General features: G+C 40.0%; 1 protein-coding gene, 1 long non-coding RNA gene and 1 other non-coding gene across 12 annotated transcripts in view; 1 reads left to right on the forward strand and 2 right to left on the reverse strand.

Annotated features, from left to right (window-relative positions):
- The window catches only part of BLM (BLM RecQ like helicase), a 108482-nt gene that overhangs the window by 25425 nt on the left and 62853 nt on the right, over window positions 1-20204 (forward strand). For 8 of the 10 annotated variants that reach the window (XM_077940346.1, XM_028852012.2, XM_077940345.1 and 5 more), the window contains 4 exons: window positions 6231-6332; window positions 8247-8947; window positions 11646-11802; window positions 15727-15854. Coding sequence is in view for 4 of the 10 variants with exons in the window: in XM_028852012.2 (XP_028707845.1) it covers window positions 6235-6332; window positions 8247-8947; window positions 11646-11802; window positions 15727-15854 (1084 nt within the window). In the remaining 6 variants the exon portion in view is untranslated. Of the gene's footprint in view, window positions 1-6230; window positions 6333-8246; window positions 8948-11645; window positions 11803-14411; window positions 14710-15726; window positions 15855-20204 lie in introns of those variants that run through there. The other 2 variants (XM_077940343.1, XM_077940348.1) reach the window with 2 other exon arrangements.
- Window positions 16161-16230, reverse strand: LOC114679832 (small nucleolar RNA SNORD18). Its single transcript, XR_003731924.1, has one exon. It is a non-coding gene; the product is annotated as a small nucleolar RNA SNORD18 (small nucleolar RNA).
- On the reverse strand, window positions 17152-20003 carry LOC144330115 (uncharacterized). Its single transcript, XR_013395993.1, has 2 exons — window positions 19378-20003; window positions 17152-18841 (listed from the first exon to the last, which is right to left on the reverse strand). It is a non-coding gene; the product is annotated as an uncharacterized LOC144330115 (long non-coding RNA).

Genomic DNA, 20204 nt, shown 5'->3' on the forward strand with positions numbered 1-20204 from the left:
AAAGAGAAATCAATTTTTTGTCCATATGGTACACAGTGATATATTTTGATGTGGATTTCTTTTTATCTCTGCTTGGAATTTTTTGGCTTTCTCAAATCTGAAGGTTAGTGTCTTTAATTAGTCCTGGAAAAGTCCCAGCTGTTATCTTTTCAAATATTAATTCTTCCCTATTTTCTCTTCTTTCTGGAACCCTGGCTAGATTTATGTTAGACTTTCTTACTCTGTCTTCCATGTCTCTTGACTTCTCATATTTTCCATCTGTTTTCTCTCTCTCTCTCTGTGTGCATCTATTAAGTCAAAAACTATGAAGGGTCTGAAGTTTTACCCTACATTTATCCTACATTTATAGCTATATTTATCTTTAACCACTTTTCTGAAGTTCTAATTATCTATTGTCATGACTGATTTTCTTTGGATTGGTTTGGTATATAATCAGGTTGTCTACATGTAATGATAATCTCATCTCTTCTAGTATTTTCTTTTTCGAATATTTTTGCATTGGCAAGAGCATCCAATATAGGAGTGAAAATGAGAGAACAACATTGTTTTTGCTGTTGTTTTTAATGGATTCACCCCTAGTGTAAAATATATGGTATTTGTTGGTTCCAGATTTTAAATACTTGTAATTTTGTGTTTTAATGTGTTTGAGTTTTTTTAGATGCCTTTTCAAAAATGCATTGGTAATACATACTGTATGATTCTATATATATGAATCAAGAAGTTTGAGAAACAATGAACGAAGAGAACATATGACATAAAATTCTGTCAAAAATCTTTCTTTGTTTAGAAATTGTGTTTGATGTTTAATTTTATCAGAGAACAGAAAGTTGCTTGCCCTAGTTCCCCAGTTAAGATGAAGTTGAGGTTCATAAATACCTCAACTTCAAAAAATACAAAAATTAGATTTTTTTATTTTTCTTAGTTAGACTCACCACCTTTGCCCCAGGGAAAGTAACTCCTCCCCTTTGAACAGTCACTGAGTGAGGCTTACAGAGCGACGCTCTGTTTTTCAGGAACCACCCCCTAAAATCTCCACTTTTAGCAGAAGACTGGAAACAGAAACATCTAAATGTTACTTGGCACTGAATGTCTTAGAGTAGTCTTTTTGGCAGTCTATCCCTTGATAGACTGAAATAGCCATCTCTGACAACAAAATGAATAAAAAGTCAGGTTTGACCTAGTCTTAATTTTGATAGATCCCTAACCAGTAACTTTAGTGTCACTTATTTCAAAGAAAAGGCACTCTTTTTTTTCACTATGTTTTTCTCCATCCCATGTCTCTCTCTCTCTCTCTCTCTCTCTCTTTAAAGGTTTATTGTGTTTACTTTTATTCTTTTTTTATTTTTGAGACAGGGTCTCTGTTGCCCAGGCTGGAGTGCAGTGGGGTGATCATGGCTCACTGAAACCTCGACCTCCCGGGCTCAAATGATCCTTCCCACCTCAGCCTCCTGAGTAACTGGGACTACAGGCACGTGCCACCTCACCCAGCTAATTTTTGTATTTTTTGTAGAGACAGGTCTTACTTTGTTGCCCAGGCTGAGCCACTGTGCCCAGCCTACTTGAAAAATTCTTTTTTTTTTTTTTTTTTGAGACAGAGTCTCGCTCTGGCGCCCAGGCTGGAGTGCAGTGGCCGGATCTCAACTCACTGCAAGCTCCGCCTCCTGGGTTTATGCCAATTCTCCTGCCTCAGCCTCCCGAGTAGCTGGGACTACAGGCGCCCGCCACCTCGCCCGGCTAGTTTTTTGTATTTTTTAGTAGAGACGGAGTTTCACCGTGTTAGCCAGGATGGTCTTGATCTCCTGACCTCGTGATCTGCCCGTCTCGGCGAGGGATTACAGGCTTGAGCCACCGTGCCCAGCCGAAAAATTCTTAATAGCCAGTTTTAAAGGTAATGCTTGAAGCTTACATTTCCTGTGACTTTTTTTAAACACAGGGTCTCACTGTCACCCAGGCTGGAGCAGTGACACAGAATTACTCACTGCAGCCTCAAACTCCTGGGCTCAAGGGATCCTCCCGCCTCAGCCTCCCTGAGTAGCTGGGACTGTAGGTGTGTGCCACCGTGCCTGGCTAAAGACAGGATCTCCCTATGTTGCCCAGGCTTGTCTCAAACTCCTGGGCTCAAGCCATTCTCCCACCTTAGCCTCCCAAAGTGCTGGGATTATAGGCATGAGCCACCGCTCCTGGCCTGCTTATTTATATGCTTTTGTAATGGCATGATAGCTTCTTTCATATATGTAGGAGAAAATTTTAATCGTTTTCCAGATTGAACTTGTGATTTTTGTGGTCACTCTAATTCATAGGTTTATTTTTTTGGTTTCTGAGTGCTCATTGTACCCAGAAATTGTTCCTTTTTTTAATATTGTGAAACTTCATTAGCCTAAATTTATTTGTTTTCAGTTATTTTTTCTCCTTTATCTCTGATCTTTGTTATTGTGAATGAACACTTTTTTTTAAGAGATGGGGTCTCACAGTGTCGCCCAGACTATAGTGCAGTGGCTGTTTACAGGTGCGATCATAGTGCACTACAGCACTCAGTCTCCTGAGTAGCGGAGACTACAGGCATGTTGGTGAACAATTTTCTTTTTGTGTCAAACAATTGTATTGATATTTTAATGGACTATGTACAGAAGAGACACCCTTATAGTTCTTAGTACTCACCAACTTCTTAAAAGCATTCCCACTGAGGATTTTAAGTAAGAAAATTATGTACTCATTACCATACTTCAGAATGTGATTCTGCTGGAGGGTGCTACCTGGAGAGGAATAACCAAAGAGCTGTGCATATCAAAAGTAGGAAGAGGTCCTCTCAGAGTTAAGGTTGACTGCATGCTAGCTGTGAATCCATAGTGTAATCACTACAGTTGTAAAATAGTTAATCAAACAATTGTTCTCCTGGGATGGCTAAATAAACATAAAACCATGCTGTGCAGTAATGTAGGAAATCTCTGTTATTAGAATACCATGACTAGTTTTGATCCAAAAATAAGTTATGGAAGGAATGTGAGAAAAGGGTAAGTAATGATGCCATGGACCACTTTGTTCTGCTTAGTGTCATAAGACTGAAGATCTGTGTACCTCTGCCTCCTTGTCAGTAGCCTACTTTGTTGATGTTGAAATTCTGAGAAGGCAATAGTCTGACTTCACTCTTTATCACTTCACATCATTTATTAATGTGGGAAAGACTTCCACATTGTACAGCACCTTGGAGAGAGGACACCTTAACAAAAGATCAATAATTTTATTATTTATTTATTTATTTATTTATTTATTTATTGAGATGGAGTCTAGCTCTGTTGCCAGGCTGGATTGCAGTGGCGCAATCTTGGTTCACTGCATCCTCCGCCTCTCTGGTTCAAGCAGTTCTCCTGCCTCAGCTTCCCAAGTAACTGGGATTACAGGCACATGCCGCTATGCCCAACTAATTTTGGTATTTTTAGTAGAGATGGAATTTCACCATATTGGCCAGGATGGTCTCAATCTCCTGACCTCGTGATCCACCCATCTCGTCCTCCCAAAGTGCTGGGGTTACAGGAATAAGCCACTGTGCCCAGCCAAGATCAATACTTTTAAACTGGATTCCAAATGGTGAGGTGCCCTAGGAACTGCAGAGATCAAGGTCTTAAAATATTTTCCATTAAAAAGAATCAGGGAAGCCAGGTGCGGTGGCTCACACCTGCAATCCCAGTACTTTGGGAGGCCAAGGCAGGAGGATCCCTTGAGCACAGGAGTTCAAGGCTAGCCTGGGCAACATGGTGAAACCCCATCTCTACCAAAAATACAAAAAAATTAGCGGGGCATAGTGGTGTGCACCTGTGGTTCAGCTGTGTGGGAGGAACACTTGAGCTGGGGAGGCAGAGGCTACAGTGAGCCACCACTATACTCCAGCCTGGGCAACAAAGTGAGACCCTGTCTCAAAAAAAGAAAAAGAAAACAAGAATTAGGGATGCTTGAAGAAATGGCTGATTCCAAATCTGGTGCAAAAAAATGCACAAGGTAAGCCTGGAACATCTTTTCATGCCATATAGGAAGGAAGCTCTCAATGACTCATAAGGTTAAGTCATAAGGACTAAAGCGCCCACCTGAAAACTCCCACTGGCAAAACATGAATCAATTTGAGAATCAATAAGGATGATCACTGTATTGGATTGAAACACACCTAATATGTTTAATCCGTGAGTTCATAATGATACTGAAAAAAAAAATTCACTATTCGAAGGTGGTGAAAGAATGAATATCATTTTTAATTTATTATTATTAATATATTTAAGGGATATAAGTGTAGACTTCTCTTTTGTTGTTTTTTTTTTGAAACAGAGTCTTGCTCTGTTGCACAGGCTGGAGTGCGGTGGCACAATCTCGGCTCACTGCAACTCAAGCAACCCTCCCACCTCAACCTGCTGAGTAGCAGGGACCACAGGCCTGCACCATTATGCCAGGCTAATTTTTTTGTAGTTTTGTAGAGACAGGGTTTTGCCATGTTGCCCAGCCTGGTCTCAAACTCCTGGGCTCAAGCAATCCGTCCACCTCAGCCTCCCAAAGTGCTGGGACTACAGGCATGAGCCGCTGCTGCCAGCCACGTGCATATACTGTATAGTAGTGAGGTATGGGCTTTTAGCGTACTGCATCATTATTTTGAAACTTATGATAAAAGTCTTATAGCTGGCTAGGCATGGCTCACACCTGTAATCCCAGCACTTTGGCAGGCTGAGGTGGGATAATGACTTGAGCACAGGAGTTCAAGACTGGCCTGGGTGACATGGTGAGACCCTGTCTTTACTAAAAATTTAAAAATTAACTGGGTTGTGGTAGTGTACACCTGTAGTCCCAGATACTCAGGAAGCTGAGGTGGGAGGATCACTTGAGCCCAGGAGGTCGAGGCTGCGGTGAGCTGTGATTGAGCCAGTGTGCTCTATCCTGGGCAACAGATCAATACCCTGTCTCAGAAAGAAAACAAACAAACAAAAAGTATTCCTGCTAATGAATGAAAGAAGTAATAACAGAATCTAAATGTCACTATTTTGGGAGGTGGCCTTCCAAAATGGTGGAGTAAGGAACTCAGGGTGTATGTATAGCTGTAACAATATTGGATGAGTTGATAAGTGTTGAATCTGGGTGATAGGTATGTAGGGATTTATTCCTTCCATCTACTTTTTTTGGGATAACAAGATATAATTCACATGCCAATGTGAATTATTCAATGTTTATTAAATAACTAGCTATATTACCTAAAGCAGGTTAAAGAGGAAAAAGCAGCAGAAATAATTCCTTCTGGAGAAGGTGGGACAAAAGCTGTATTATGATCATGCTTATAAACATGAAGATTTCTCAATTGAGTGTAACTTAGTTTCTTCTAAATTCTGCTTTTCACTGTTATCTAAAGTCAAGATGGTTGATAGATATAGGTTAATGAGTGGAACATGGCTTATGTGAAACTTCATATTTCTAGAAATATCATCTAGCGTTAACCCTGCCTCCTAAGATATATGCTATAAAGTAATAAAAGTAGATGTCTGGTAAAGGTAGGGAAAAGGGTTTATGGGGTTATAACTATCAGCTAAAGTGAGGATTTTTTAATGCATGGATTACAGCTAGGATCTTCCTTTAGCCCCAGTAATTTTAAGGTGGTTAAGCCGAGGAGGGCTATAGCTCAGCATTACCACAGCTTGTTACACAGGGATATAAATGTGCTTGGTAAACGTATTCTTTCAGGTTGCAACTAGATGATTATGAAGCATAGTATCTTGCTGGTAAACCTTTGCTCTCATTGGTGGTGGCGTTCCTCCTTTCCCCAGTTTTGCCCTTGCACAGAATTCAGTTATTCATTTGTTCTTTGGGCTTTCTGTGTGCTTTGATCATTTCCTCCCATCTCGCTCCCTTCCAGCTTCCGTTTATCCTTCTAGGCCAGGTCCCATTTTTCTAAAAGCCCTTTCCTAATAATCCCCTCCCTAATGTCTTTTGTACTTATTTTAGTATTGTGGAGGAAGAGAGGGGGAACCTGGTTATTGCGTTATTCAAGTGAGCCTTCAGTTAGTTGAAGATTATATATTTCAAGTGTCACTAGTTGTAAATGTCAAAACAGTCTATTGACCCAAAAAAAAACCAAAGTCCTATTACTCTGGGCACACTTGGAACAATGCCTGTTTGAATCAAATCCTTCCTCCCTTCAATAAACATTGTGATTAATGCAAAATACCTAACTTCACTGAATTTTTTTTCCCTTCACTTTTTAGGATTATGGCTGCTGTTCCTCAGAATAATCTACAGGAGCAACTAGAACGTCATTCAGCCAGAACACTTAATAATAAATTAAGTCTTTCAAAACCAAAATTTTCGTAAGTGTTTTTATTGGTTTGCTGTCACACAGGCACTAACTTACCACATTGTACACATGAGATATCTTCTCTTTAAACTCTGTCATTGTACAGATGAAGAAATGAAGCTGAGAGATTCATTGATCTTCCCACTTTGTCAATTAATGGTAGAGTATGTTTTAGCAGCACCAGGTGAGATTGTGTCTGACCTTTGCATGGTTCCTGGCACATAATATTTGCTCAATAAAGATTTGTTGAGTAAATGAATAATCTTGTAAATTTGGGCAGATAAGTGTTTTTTAAGTTTTGTGGGGTTTTTTGTTGTTTTTTTGTTTTTGTTTTTGTTTTGTTTTGTTTTTTGAGGCAGAGTCTCGCTGTGTGCCCAGGCTGGAGTGCAGTGGCGCGATCTCGACTCACTGCAAGCTCCGCCTCCCGGGTGCATGCCATTCTCCTGCCTCAGCCTCCCAAGTAGCTGGGACTACAGGTGCCCGCCACCACACCCAGCTAATTTTTTTTGTACTTTTTAGTAGAGACGGTTTCACTGTGTTAGCCAGGATGATCTCGATCTCCTGACCTCATGATCTGCCCACCTCGGCCTCCCAAAGTGCTGGGATTACATGCATGAGCCACCATGCTTGGCCTTTTTTTTTTACTTTTTTGAGACGGAGTTTCACTCTTGTTGCCCAGGCTGGAGTGCAGTGGCGCAATCTTGGCTCACCACAACCTCTGCCTTCCAGGTTCAAGCGATTCTTCTGCTTCAGCCTCCCCAGTAACTGGGATTACAGGCATGCGCCACCATGCCCGGCTAATTTCATATTTTTAGTAGAAATGGGGTTTCTCCATGTTGGGCAGGCTGGTCTCGAACTCCTGACCGCAAGTGATCTGCCCTCCTTGGCCTCCTAAAGTGCTGGTATTACAGGCATGAGCCACCACGCCTGGCCAAGTATTTTAATATAATTTTACATCCTTTCGAACAACAGTTTATAAGGAAACTGCAGCTCTCCAGTTCTGCCTCTCCTCTGAGCTATCCTCCAGACTCCTAATGATATCTGATAATAATTTATATTATAAGTGATGCTTTTACCAGGTTGTAGACTCTGTCTGGGGTGCCTGGCTTTGAAGTCACCACTGACTTTTCAGATCATTAAATCCAGCAGACAGCCATGATTCCCGCCTCTTTTACTTATCCTGCAGATTTTAAGAGTTGGCAGTTTTTAACTCTTTTTCCCCTTAAAATTCTTATCAGAGTAGCAAAAAGTAGCCACATTTGAATCTCCTCCCTTTTTCTTTCTCTCTCTCTTTTTTTTTTTTTTTTTTTTTTTTTTTTTTTTTTGATACAGTCTTGCTCTGTCACCCAGGCTGGAATGCAGTGGCACAGTCTTGGCTCACTGCAACCTCCACCTCCTGGGTTCAAGCGATTCTCCTGCCTCAGCCTCCTGAGTAGCTAGGGCTTTAGGCATATACCACTATGCCCGGCTAATTTTTTGTATTTTTATTAGAGATGGGGTTTCACCATGTTGGCCAGGCTTGTCTCGAACTCCTGACCTCAAGCAATCCACCTGCCTCAGCCTCCCAAAGTGCTCGGATTACAGGCATGAGCCACTGCGCCCGACCTCTTCCCTTTTTCATTTATGCTATCACCCCGCTCTGTAGATGCTATTGACTAAGGACTAATAGCCTGAGAAATAAAGTAGTGGGAATGGACTCTCAAAGCCAAATATAATTAGCCTCTGAATGGGAAGGACCAGAGAACAAATAGAATTTAAGTTACCTGATAAATTTAAAATCAAGAGAGAGATGGATTCTTTGCTCAGTTGGAGTTGGGATACAATTAATGTAACCTGTGTGAATTAGTTTTTAATATTACAGTTTTGTAGAGTTGGGGGGGGTTGTTAATATGGATCTATCTAATCCAGTTTTTCCATTATTTTTCAGAGGTTTCACTTTTAAAAAGAAAACATCTTCAGATAACAATGTGTCTGTAACTAATGTGTCAGTAGCAAAAACACCTGTATTAAGAAATAAAGATGTTAATGTTACCGAAGACTTTTCCTTCAGTGAACCTCCACCTGACACCACAAATCAGCAGAGGGTCAAGGACTTCTTTAAAAATGCTCCAGCAGGACAGCAAACACAGAGAGTTGGCTCAAAACCATTATTGCCAGATTTCTTGCAGACTCCGAAGGAAGTTTTATGCACTACCCAAAACACACCAACTGTAAAGAAATCCCAGAATACTGCTCTCAAGAAATTAGAATTTAGTTCTTCACCAGATTCTTTCAGAACCATCAATGATTGGGATGATATGGATGACTTTGATACTTCTAGGACTTCAAAAGCATTTGTTACACCACCCCAAAGTCACTTTGTAAGAGTAAGCACTGCTCAGAAATCAAAAAAGGCTAAGAGAAACTTTTTTAAAGCACAGCTTTATACAACAAACACAGTAAAGGCTGATTTGCCTCCATCCTTCTCTGAAAGCGAGCAAATAGATTTGACTAAGGAACAGAAGGATGACTCAGAATGGTTAAGCAGCGATGTGATTTGCATTGATGATGGCCCCATTGATGAAGTGCATATAAATGAAGATGCTCAGGAAAGTGACTCTTTGAAAACTCATTTGGAAGATGAAAGAGGTAACAATTATTTTATCTTCATTTTAGTATGTTCATTGTACTTTTTTATTCAAAGCTAGCCATTAGGAATAGTCATGAATATACAGAGTTTTTGTCCTTAAGGTTGTTAGGGTCTTTAGTGGTGCTTTTTGAATAATCTGTTGGCCACATATCTAAGGCAGGACATACTGATGAAATGGAAGGTTTTACTCTGCTAATATAATTTCCAGGATAGCTCTGTGATTTTATACATGACGAAAATGCAGTAGTTTCCCCTTGTCCACAGCTTTGCATTCTGAGGTTTCAGTTACCCGCAGCCAGCCGTGGTCTGAAAATACTGCATATCTTCTCTCGCGCTTTGGAACCATTATTAAGAAAACACAAGCCCTGCCATACCGCGACAGTCAATCTGATAACTGAGACCACTACTAAGTGATTAACAGCAACTCAGGTGGACAGATCAGGTCGGGGCAAGATTTTATCACACTACTCAAAACAGCTTGAAACTGAAACTTTATGAATTAATTTATTTCTGGGATTTTCCATTTACATCACAATGCCTACATTATTCACCTCTCTTCATCTCATCATGTAGGCATTTTTTATCATCTTACATCTTTACAAGAGGAAGGGTGAGTACAGTACAGTAAGATATTTTGAGCGAGAGACCATAGTCACGTAATTTTTATTGCAGAATATTGTTATAATTGTGCTATTTCATTGTTCATCTTTTTGCTGTGCTTAATTCATAAATTAAACTCTATCATAGGTATGTATGTATAGGAAAACACGCAGTACTTATAGGGTTTGATACTGCCCGAGATTTCAGGCATCCACCGGGGTCTTGTCACATATTTCCCGAGGAAAAGGGGGGTGCTGTTGTAAGATCCATAGAGGTTAAATAGTGGTCAGTGGTAAATTGGAAAATGAAACTAAGCCTTTCTACTGTAATTCCTTTATGGCTTGTTGCCACCTAATATTGATGAATAATGTACACTAGTTGTACTATTAAAGTATTATAAATTACATTCAAAGTTTTTCCTGGCTAGATCTTGTAATTATTAAGTGTCCAAAATTGAGTAATGGAGATTACCTACATGTGGAAGTAACCACCTTATGAAGCAGTTGCAAATATGAGAGTAAAATTGTTAAACACCTGAATCCCATTAAGGTTACTCTAGGGTGAGAGAGCACTGAAAAGTGATTGATAATAAGCAAAACTATAGTCTCATCAATGATGCTTCTGTTTCTGAAGGGAAAATTTGTTAAAAGATAGAGAGCAACAATTTGGGTTGTGTTTTCCCCCATAGTCCAAAAGAGAGACTTAAATAACTAGGAAACTTTGTGGTAAAGGTGGTTTGTACAAGCAGCCATGTTTATGTTATTATCAGACTTATCTGTTACACTTTACCCTTATTTAAATATGAGTGAAAAGCTGAAAACTAGAAACGTTGATACCAAATATGTGTCTCGTAATTAACCAGAGACAGACATGAAAATCCCTAAGCAAGTCTTTGGCCTCAGTCGAGCATTCACTAGACTTAATCCAGTTGACTCAATAATAATCATTTATGAATAAATAAGCCAGCATTAGTGTGTGAAGGGAGAGGATCCATACAAAGTGGTGTGATTGTTTGTGACTTGCCAGAAGCACTCATTCTTTTTTTTATTATTATTATACTTTAAGTTCTAGGGTACATGTGCACAAAGTGCAGGTTTGTTACATATGTATACATGTGCCATGTTGGTGTGCTGCACCCCTTAACTCGTCATTTACATTAGGTATATCTCCTAGTGCTATCCCTCCCTCCTACCCCCTCCCCACAATAGGACCCGGTGTGTGATACTCCCCTTCCGGTGTCCAGGTGATCTCATTGTTCAGTTCCCACCTATGAGTGAGAACATGCGGTGTTTGGTTTTCTGTTCTTGCGACAGTTTGCTGAGAATGATGGTTTCTAGCTGCATCCATGTCCCTACAAAGGACACGAACTCATCCTTTTTTATGGCTGCATAGTATTCCATGGTGTGTATGTGCCACATTTTCTTAATCCAGTCTGTCACTGATGTACATTTGGGTTGATTCCAAGTCTTTGCTATTGTGAATAGTGCCGCAATAAACATACGTGTGCATGTGTCTTTATAGCAGCATGACTTATAATCCTTTGGGTATGTCCCCAGTAATGGGATGGTTGGGTCAAATGGTATTTCTAGTTCTAGATCCTTGAGGAACCACCACACTGTTTTCCACAATGGTTGAACTAGTTTACAGTCCCACTAACAGTGTAAAAGTGTTCCTATTTCTCCACATCCTCTCCAGCACCTGTTGTTTCCTGATTTTTTAATGATCGCCATTCTAACTGGGTGTGAGATGGTACCTCATTGTGGTTTTGATTTGCATTTCTCTGATGGTGAGTGATGATGAGCATTTTTTCATGTGTCTGTTGGCTGTATGAATGTCTTCTTTTGAGAAGTGTCTGTTCATATCCTTTGCCCACTTTTTGATGGGGTTGTTTGTTTTTTTCTTGTAAATTTGGTTGAGTTATTTGTAGGTTCTGGATATTAGCCCTTTGTCAGATGAGTAGATTGCAAAAATTTTCTCCTATTCTGTAGGTTGCCTGTTCACTTTTGCTGGAAGCACTCATTCTTACGCACTCATGCCCTGTTCTTTCTGTCTCCTTAGTGGTTAACAAATCTACATTTATCAACTGTTTTACTGTAGATAATAGCGAAAAGAAGAAGAATTTGGAAGAAGCTGAATTACATTCAACTGAGAAAGTTCCATGTATTGAATTTGATGATGATGATTATGATATAGATTTTGTTCCACCTTCTCCAGAAGAAATTTCTGCTTCTTCTTCCTCTTCAAAATGCCTTAGGTAAACTAGCTAAATAATTAGCATTATTATTTGTTTCTGAGATACTTTAAATAGTTTAATTTAGTTATATAATATCATTTCTATATAAAAGTGTTCTGTGTTTTGTGTAATTATTTTACATTCAAGTGAAAGTCTCAATAAAAAACCCTATTTATACATTTAATTGGTTGCATTCTAAAGATGAAGTCCCATTATGATTAATTACATGAACCTTCCAAACAATTTTATGTAGTTGATTTGTTTTTTTTTTTTTTTTGAGACAATCTCGCTCTGTCGCCCAGGCTGGAGTGAAGTGGTGTGATCTCGTCTCACTGCAGCCTCAACCTCCTGGGTTCAAGTGATTCTTGTGCCTCAGCCTCCCAAGTAGCTGGAGCTACAGACACACGCCACCATGCCTGGCTGATTTTTCGTATTTTCAGTAAAGACGAGGTTTTGCCATGTTGCCTAGGCTGGTCTTGAACCCCTGAGCTCAGGCAATCCTCCCGCATTGACCTCCCAAAGTGCTAGGATTACAGACATAAGCCACCTTGCCTGGCCTTATATAGTTGATTTTGACATAAGGAATATATTTCTGAAAATATTATATTTCCAAACCTGACCTGAAATGACACAAAGCTAACCCATTATATGGGAAGTGAACTGGGACATTAGTACTTTTTAAAAAATCCTACAGGATAGAATTGGCCATTGTATTTGTTATTCACTCAATTTTAGCAAATTGGTGACATGATGATTGTTAATTGGTAGTATTACGAGAAAAATAGATACTCCATATGACTCATCAATAGCTTAAATTGCTAAGTGTCAATGTTACCTTCATCCTCATCCCAGTCTCACTCTCAGACCAGTTGAGTGGTAGAGTATAATATATACTAAACTGAGCAAAAGTTTGTATGGGGTCTCAATTCTAAACCAGCATTCTCATTTACTAGGTGGAACAGCTGAGGCCCAGGCAGGAGCAAGGAATTGCCCAGGATGATAAAATGAATGAGAGATGAACTCAGATGCAGTGTAGTGCTTTTCCGGTGTCATACTGATTCCTTGTTGAATGCCTGGCTTTTTTCTTTACTTATTAAAAATATGTATTACACAAATAATATAATCATTTTAACAAGTATTCTAAATAAGAAAGAAGGAGCACTGCTGGGTGTGGTGGTGTGGTAGTGGCCTGTAGTCCCAGCTACTCAGGAGGCTGAGGCAGGAGGATCCCTTAAGCCGAGGAGTTCAAGGCTATAGCATGCTGTGATTACGCCTATGAATAACCATTGCACCCCAGCCTGGGCAACATAGCAAGACCCTCATCTCTAAAAAATTAAGAAGAGAGAGACAGAAGGAATACTAGTAGTCCCACAATTCTGACTATTTTCTTTATCCATCTTCAGTTTTGATCATTTTCTTTTTTTCTTTCTTTTTTTTTTTTTTGAGACGGAGTCTCGCTCTGTCGCCCAGGCTGGAGTGCAGTGGCACGATCTCCACTCACTGCAAGCTCGCCTCCCGGGTTCATGCCATTCTCCTGCCTCAGCCTCCCAAGTAGCTGGGACTACAGGCGCCCGCCACCACGCCCAGCCAATTTTTATGTATTTTTAGTAGAGACGGGGCTTCACCGTGTTAGCTAGGATGGTCTCGATCTCCTAACCTCATGATCCGCCCACCTCGGCCTCCCAAAGTGTTGGGATTACAGGCGTGAGCCACCACGCCCAGCCAGTTTTGATCGTTTTCTACATGTGTGTTTGATTTCTGCATTGTTGTAATCAACATGTAATTATAATTTTATATTCTGCTTTATTTCTCTTAGCATTATTTCTAAATTATTTTCCAATTGCTAATATTTAATTCCTTTTAGTGGCTACATAATTTATCAAATTGTCATACCATAAATAAATTTACCTAGAGTCTTAACAGTTATTATTTTGCAAAGTATTTCCAAGGTAGACTCTCTTTGTACATTTCCCATTGTAACTTAGTATACATATGTGTATATATTATAAAAACTGAAATAGAATTTTCACAATATTTTTTGTGCAGTGCACAGCGTAAATTCTGTGCTACATTTTATTTCAGTTTTAAAAAATACTAGTTGTATCCTCTGAATTTCAGAAGTCAAGTGGTCAGACAGTATATAACAGAGAAGAGAGACCTGTTTTTCAATCTCCTCTTTTCTAAAACCTCTGTAGCTGGCCCTCAAGATTCTGCATCTTCTGGCCACAATTTACCTTTTTCAGCTTTATTTCCACTTATGCCCTTGCAATAATCCAATGGTCTTAATGAGTCAAACCAACAATCTAGAAAGCATTATCATTTTCTTTAATTATAATGTTATTGTTTAAAAACCAATATAAAAAAGTTACACTATTTTGATTTAGTTAGAAAGTTGCATTCCAAAAGTCTGCTTTAGGAAAATATGGTTGATTCCCAGATGTCAAGCAAATAGAATTGTCCTTTTTAAAATCTTTCTTTCATAGTCTGGCACTTTCCCCATACTTGTCATTCAAAGTTTGCTTAAATCTTATCTCCTTGGGAAAGCCTTCTCAAGTTCCAAAAAATGTTACCTTTCTTTGGATTTCCACTGTATCCTCTCTTTTTTTTTTTTTTTTTTTTTTTTTTGCCAGGAAATACTTTATTGACAACCAGGGACACAGCCATAAAAGAAGGAAGCACACAGGACTGCAAACTAACACCCAATAGCCAGCAAGGGCCCTCTGGGCCAGGAATACTGAATCCTGGGGTCCTCACAGTCTCCCACGAGTAGATGTACAATACTGGGCATCCAGGGGAGGGGGCAGTGGCTCTGGTGTCCCAGAGAGTGAGAGGATATATGATGCCTCATTATGAGCGACACGGTACGGAGGTAAAATGGAGGGTCCATCACTGCCTAAGACCACCTCCTCCTCTCAGAGCCAACACCAGGTGAAGAACTGAACCACCTAAAATCTTGTAATCAGCTGCTGTCTTCTCATCATTCATCTGTTTGCCACTGTAGATGAGCCTCTGCTGTTGTGGGGGGATTCCCTCTTTCTCCTCCACACGCTCCTTGATCCGCTACACCTTGTCTGTAGGTTCAGTGTCAATCTCAGTCTCCTTTCCGGTCAGCGTCTGCCTCAGTCAAGGAAGTGAGGCTGGTCCAGGATGCCAGGCTCAGAAAGGCAGATGCTGACTGAACACACTCCCTGCTTTGGTTCCTTCACTTTAATTAGCATCTTCTTTCCAGTTTGGGGCTGCACACGGATAAATTGCTGCTCCTACCGCTCCGGTCGCCGCTGCCGCTCTCCAGCACTCTGCCTGCTGTATCCTCTCTTTAACACTCATTCAGTACTAGTTTATTTTGTTATTTGTAAAGTATTTTTTTCTGTCTAATCAGACTGACCAGGTTTGTATGTTAATATGTTTTTGTATAATCTGTGTGGTGAGGTAATTATATATACAGACACACACAAACACATATACATATATTTGCATAATAAGAGAAGTCCAGAAAAAGTGCTTTGAAATCTCAGAAAAAAGAGACATTAATGATCATTTGCTGGAGAAGTAACGCTTGGGCTGGGGCTAGAAGAACAGGTGTAATTTGGGTAAAAAGAGATTGGAATGGCAGGTTTTCCAAATTGAGGGGATCAGTAGCAAAATCCCCAAAATAGGCAATGCAGGGCTTATATGAAGAATGTAAGTGGTACAGTATGATCGAAGCCTTGGGTTACTGAAAGGACATAATTGGAGATAAAGTTGAAAAGGGCTCTTGGGACCAGAGGAGGGACAACTTTGAGGACCAGCTAAAGAAGTTTTATAATTGAGGAAATTAAAAAAACTACTTCTCTTTTCTGTTATATATTGTCTGATCAGTTGTAGAAAAATATTAAGGGTTTTGAAATTATACATTTATTGGGTCTAGCCTGTAGTATGATTGGCTTAACATTTTTTTATTTGCAGTATGTTAAAGGACCTTGACACCTCTGACAGAAAAGAGGATGTTCTTAGCACATCAAAAGATCTTTTGTCAAAACCTGAGAAAATGAGTACACAGGAGCCGAATCCAGAAACCAGCACAGACTGTGACGGTACAAACAATATTTTAGACATATCATGTATTTCAACTACTACTTTTGAAAACAACGTAACACAAAGATTGTGTTTTCAACCTGTGGCTGTATGTTATAAAATGGCAGATTTGTAGTCTCTTCTAATGTTATAACCCTGTTCACTGGTTAGCCAGCATTTACCTGAAGAACTCATGAACTCATGCTCTCACAAGGGCATTCTTTCCATATTTTGAAAACGCTACTTGTTAGAAATAATCTCTCATACTCAACTTTAAATTCTAGGAGGTTTTTACATATTTATTTATTTATTTATTTAATCTTCCACAAATGAGAACTTCCACAAAATCATGTGTTTCAGAAACATGGACCACAGAACGTAATCTCATCATAATAGAGTTTTTCCCCACCTTGACTAAATATTGTTAGGTCTTTTAACTCTCCTTGCTAGAAATTGCTTTCTTGACCTTTTATCCTCCGGTTCTCCCTTGTATATACTCTGAGTCTGAGTCTGGGTCTGGGTCTTGATGTTCATTAAAGCTAAATACTTGTTTGCTTGTTTGTTTTGTTTCTAATTCATTTTTTGTTTTTTATTAAATATCTAGTGTAAATAATCGGATAGCAGTGCAAGTCTTTGACAGATGACCCTCCCCCTTCCCACCCCTGGTGTCTGCTTCTCAGAGGCACCTTCAGTCTGAAAATTTACATCCTCTTGTAGACATTTTTCTGGCATTATTTCTTTTTACTTTCTTTTTCTCTTTTTCACTCTTCCTGGAACTTCTGTGATTTGCATGTTAGACTTCCACTAATTATCTTTTCTATTTTTCATCTCTTGATTTTCTGCTTTTTAGGATATTTCCTTGATTTTATCGTTAACTCTTCTATGGAATTTTTTAAGTTCTATCAAGGCAATTTCCGAGAGCTCTTTTTTGTTCTCTGAATATTTCTGTCATGCGTTCGAGTCTGAGGGCTGCTGGGCTTTTTTAGCGATGTCTGCATGCATGTGCAGGTCATGTGTGTAGTGTTCTCTGTTGTTTTTGTTTCCTCCAGTTTTTTTGTTGTTTATTTTGGACTCAATTTATTTTAGAGATATTCATGAAATAACTGATGTGCTAGGCGCTCTTATAAAGTGCCTTACAATATTAACTAATTCACTCATCACAATAAACTACGTCAAACTTTAAGGTAATTTCTTTTCTTTTTTTTTTTTTTTTTTTTTCCTGAGACAGAGTCTTGCTCTATCACCCAGGCTGGAGTGCAGTGGCAGGATCTGGGCTCACTGCAACCTCCGCCTTCCGGGATCAAGCAATTCTCCTGCCTCAGCCTCCCGATTAGCTGGGATTGCAGATGTGTGCCATCACACCTGGCTAATTTTTTGTATTTTTAATAGAGACAGGGTTTCACCTTGTTAGCCAGGATGGTCTCGATCTCCTGACCTCGTAATCCGCCTACCTTGGCCTCCCAAAGTGCTGGGATTACAGGCGTGAGCCATGGCACGCGGCCCACTTTAAGGTCGTTTCTGTTATCCCCATTTAACAGATAATGAAACTAAGGTACAGGAGCATTAAATAATTACACACTGTCATAGAATTAGCCGCAGAGCTAGGATCTGAACACAGCAGTCTTGAGGCTTTGAGTTTTCATTAATAACAACTGCATTATACTGTCTCTGTATCATTAAGTTTCACTAATAAAATGGTTAGCCAGACCAGGGGCAAGGACAGAGTTCTCCAGCATGTCAGTAGAGGCTTCCCTCTTGGCTTACATCAGTCCATTCATTACCACTTCTTGTTCAGCTAGTTACATATCTGTCTTCAGACCACGTTTCTGTTCTTTATCCATGGAGACACAAAAGACTTGGCCATGTGACTCCAAAAAGTTTGAGGTGTGAGGCAGCAAGAGGAATGGGTGGGACATTGACTCTAGAGTGCTACAGATCTGTGATAGAAACCTGTCTCCTCCTACTCTTGGCTGTGTGACTATGGCAAATAGTTAAACTTCTCTGGACTTCAGTTTTTTTCTTCTATAAAATGAGGAGAATGATATCTACCTTGCTGGGTAGTTGTCAGGATTCAAGGTAAAGTGCCTAGTACACTGCAGGCCTTTCATAAATGATAGCTATTGTTATCTGCCAGTCTAGTAATCCTTATAAAGAAGGAAATACGTTAAGATGGGTGGTTTGTCTTTCTGACTCTATAATTGTTTCTTCCCCCTTAGAGCTCACAAAGCAGCTATTTGATAACAGACTCTAGAATTTTGCTTTGAATTTACATCAAATCCCAGCCTGTAGTTTTTGTCAATCACTTTCAAATTTTTTGAAAATTAGACCAATGTTTGTCCTCACTTTCCATTATTTATCTTATTCACTAGATGCCTCACACACGTGTCAGTGACAGGGGCTCTGAGATCCTGTTTGCAGGTTTCCTTTGTACTCTGAGGTATAATCTGTCTAGACAAGGAGTCTTGAGCTAGTTTCTGATAGCTAGGTACTCTCTTTTATCTCCCTCTGAGCCTGTCTTGGCTTTCAGTTCCATCAGACCATTGTGTATTCTCTTTCCAATCAGATGCTTGTTTTTCTTGCAGAGAAAACAGAAGTAACATAGGAGTTCAGCAATTCCAGTTTTACGTCTCACACCTCACATTTCTCTCAGTCACCAGCAGAAGTCCAAATTTCTCAGGCCATTCTTGTGCAGATGCCCTTCCCCACCCTGCCATCTTCACTCCTTGTTCTGTCCTCACTGCCTGTCCTTCCTGGCTTGTAAACCATTTAACTGACTGCTCCGTCAACAACTTCCCGGTAGCCTCATCGTCTTCTCTGATCATTTTCTTCCCCTTCTTTCTCTAATCATTTTCTGAGAATATACACTGTTTCCCCTGCAGCCCACCTAAACTGTTTTTTTCTCCTGCAGACTTTAGGCCTGAGAGGTGGCACAGGCATCTGTTGTCCTTGCTTCCTGTTGCCTTTTTTTTTTTTTTCTTTTCTTCATTTTTTTTTTTTTTTTCTTGCTCTGTCACCCAGGCTGGAGTGCACTGGTGCAATCTCTGCTCACTGCAACCTCCGCCTCCCAGGTTCAAGTGATTCTCCTGCCTCAGTCTCCTGAATAGCTGGGACTACAGGCGTACGCCATCATGCCCAACTTTTTTGTATTTTTATTAGAGACAGGATTTCGCCACGTTGGCCAGGCTGGTGTCGAACTCCTGACCTCAGGTGATCCTCCAGCCTTAGCCTCCCAAAGTGCTGGGATTACAGGCGTGAGCCACCATGCCCAGCCACAGTTGAGATTTTAGATGAAGGAAAGGGCCGGCACGGTGGCTCACACCTATAATCCCAGCACTTTGGGAGGCGAGCTGGGTGGATCATTTGAGGTCAGGAGTTCGAGACCAGCCTGGCCAACGTGGCAAAACCCCATGCTTAATAAAAATACAAAAAAGCCGAGCGTGGTAGCGTGTGCTTGTAGTCCCAGGCACTCAGGAGGCTGAGGCAGGAGAATCGCTTGAACCTGGGAGATGGAGGTTGCAGTGAGCCGACATTGCACCACTGCACTCCAGCCTGGAAGACAGAGCAAGAATCTGTCTCATAAAATAAAATAAAACCTCAACTGCTTTGAAATTCTATTTATTAGTTATGGCTTAATTTTTAAAATGGGAGTGGGCTGGCAGGATTCAGTTGTTCCAACATCGTATCAGGAGTTGCTCTCTCTCTCACTTGCCTTCTCTCTCCTCTCTTCTGTCCCATCTCTCTGGGTCAAGCCTCCATTTCTTTCTATCTGCTTTCTACTTTTCCTTTGTATCAATCTTATTTGAAATCTGTCTTTCTTTATAAGGTGACAGAAATGGCCACCAGAATCATATTAAACTTGGAAAAAGAGAGGTACTTTTTCCCAGTCAGTCCTAAGTATTTCCAGAGTTAATTTTCACTGGGCTGCCTTATGTCAGATGCCTACTGAGGGAGTGGGAAGGGTAGGTCTAATAGGAAATCTCGGTGCTATACTGTTACCATTAAAGGGAAGCCTGGATTCCAGGCCGATCAAAACAATGGGTAGGGCTCTTGCCTGTCCAACGCTTAGCAGTACACTTTGTGTTGGCACAGTGAGCTTTGCACATGAAGTTAGTTTAAAAAAAAAAAAATCATAGCTAACTGATAAACCTTTGTTCCAGCCAATGACCTTGCTTACCCCGAGAAATGTTTATTAAATATTATTAAATTAAATGAAAACAGTTATGAGCTCTTATGATAAAGCATAGAGACAACCTAATTTCAAGTTAATTCACAGGAAGATAATAGGACAATATATGGTTGTTTATGATCTTGTTTTTACACTGCTTCACATTTTACATATGTGGCTTTCAAAATCTTAAGACTTGACTGGG

Source organism: Macaca mulatta, chromosome 7 (genome assembly GCF_049350105.2).
Source record: "Macaca mulatta isolate MMU2019108-1 chromosome 7, T2T-MMU8v2.0, whole genome shotgun sequence".
Lineage (NCBI taxonomy): Eukaryota > Metazoa > Chordata > Mammalia > Primates > Cercopithecidae > Macaca > Macaca mulatta.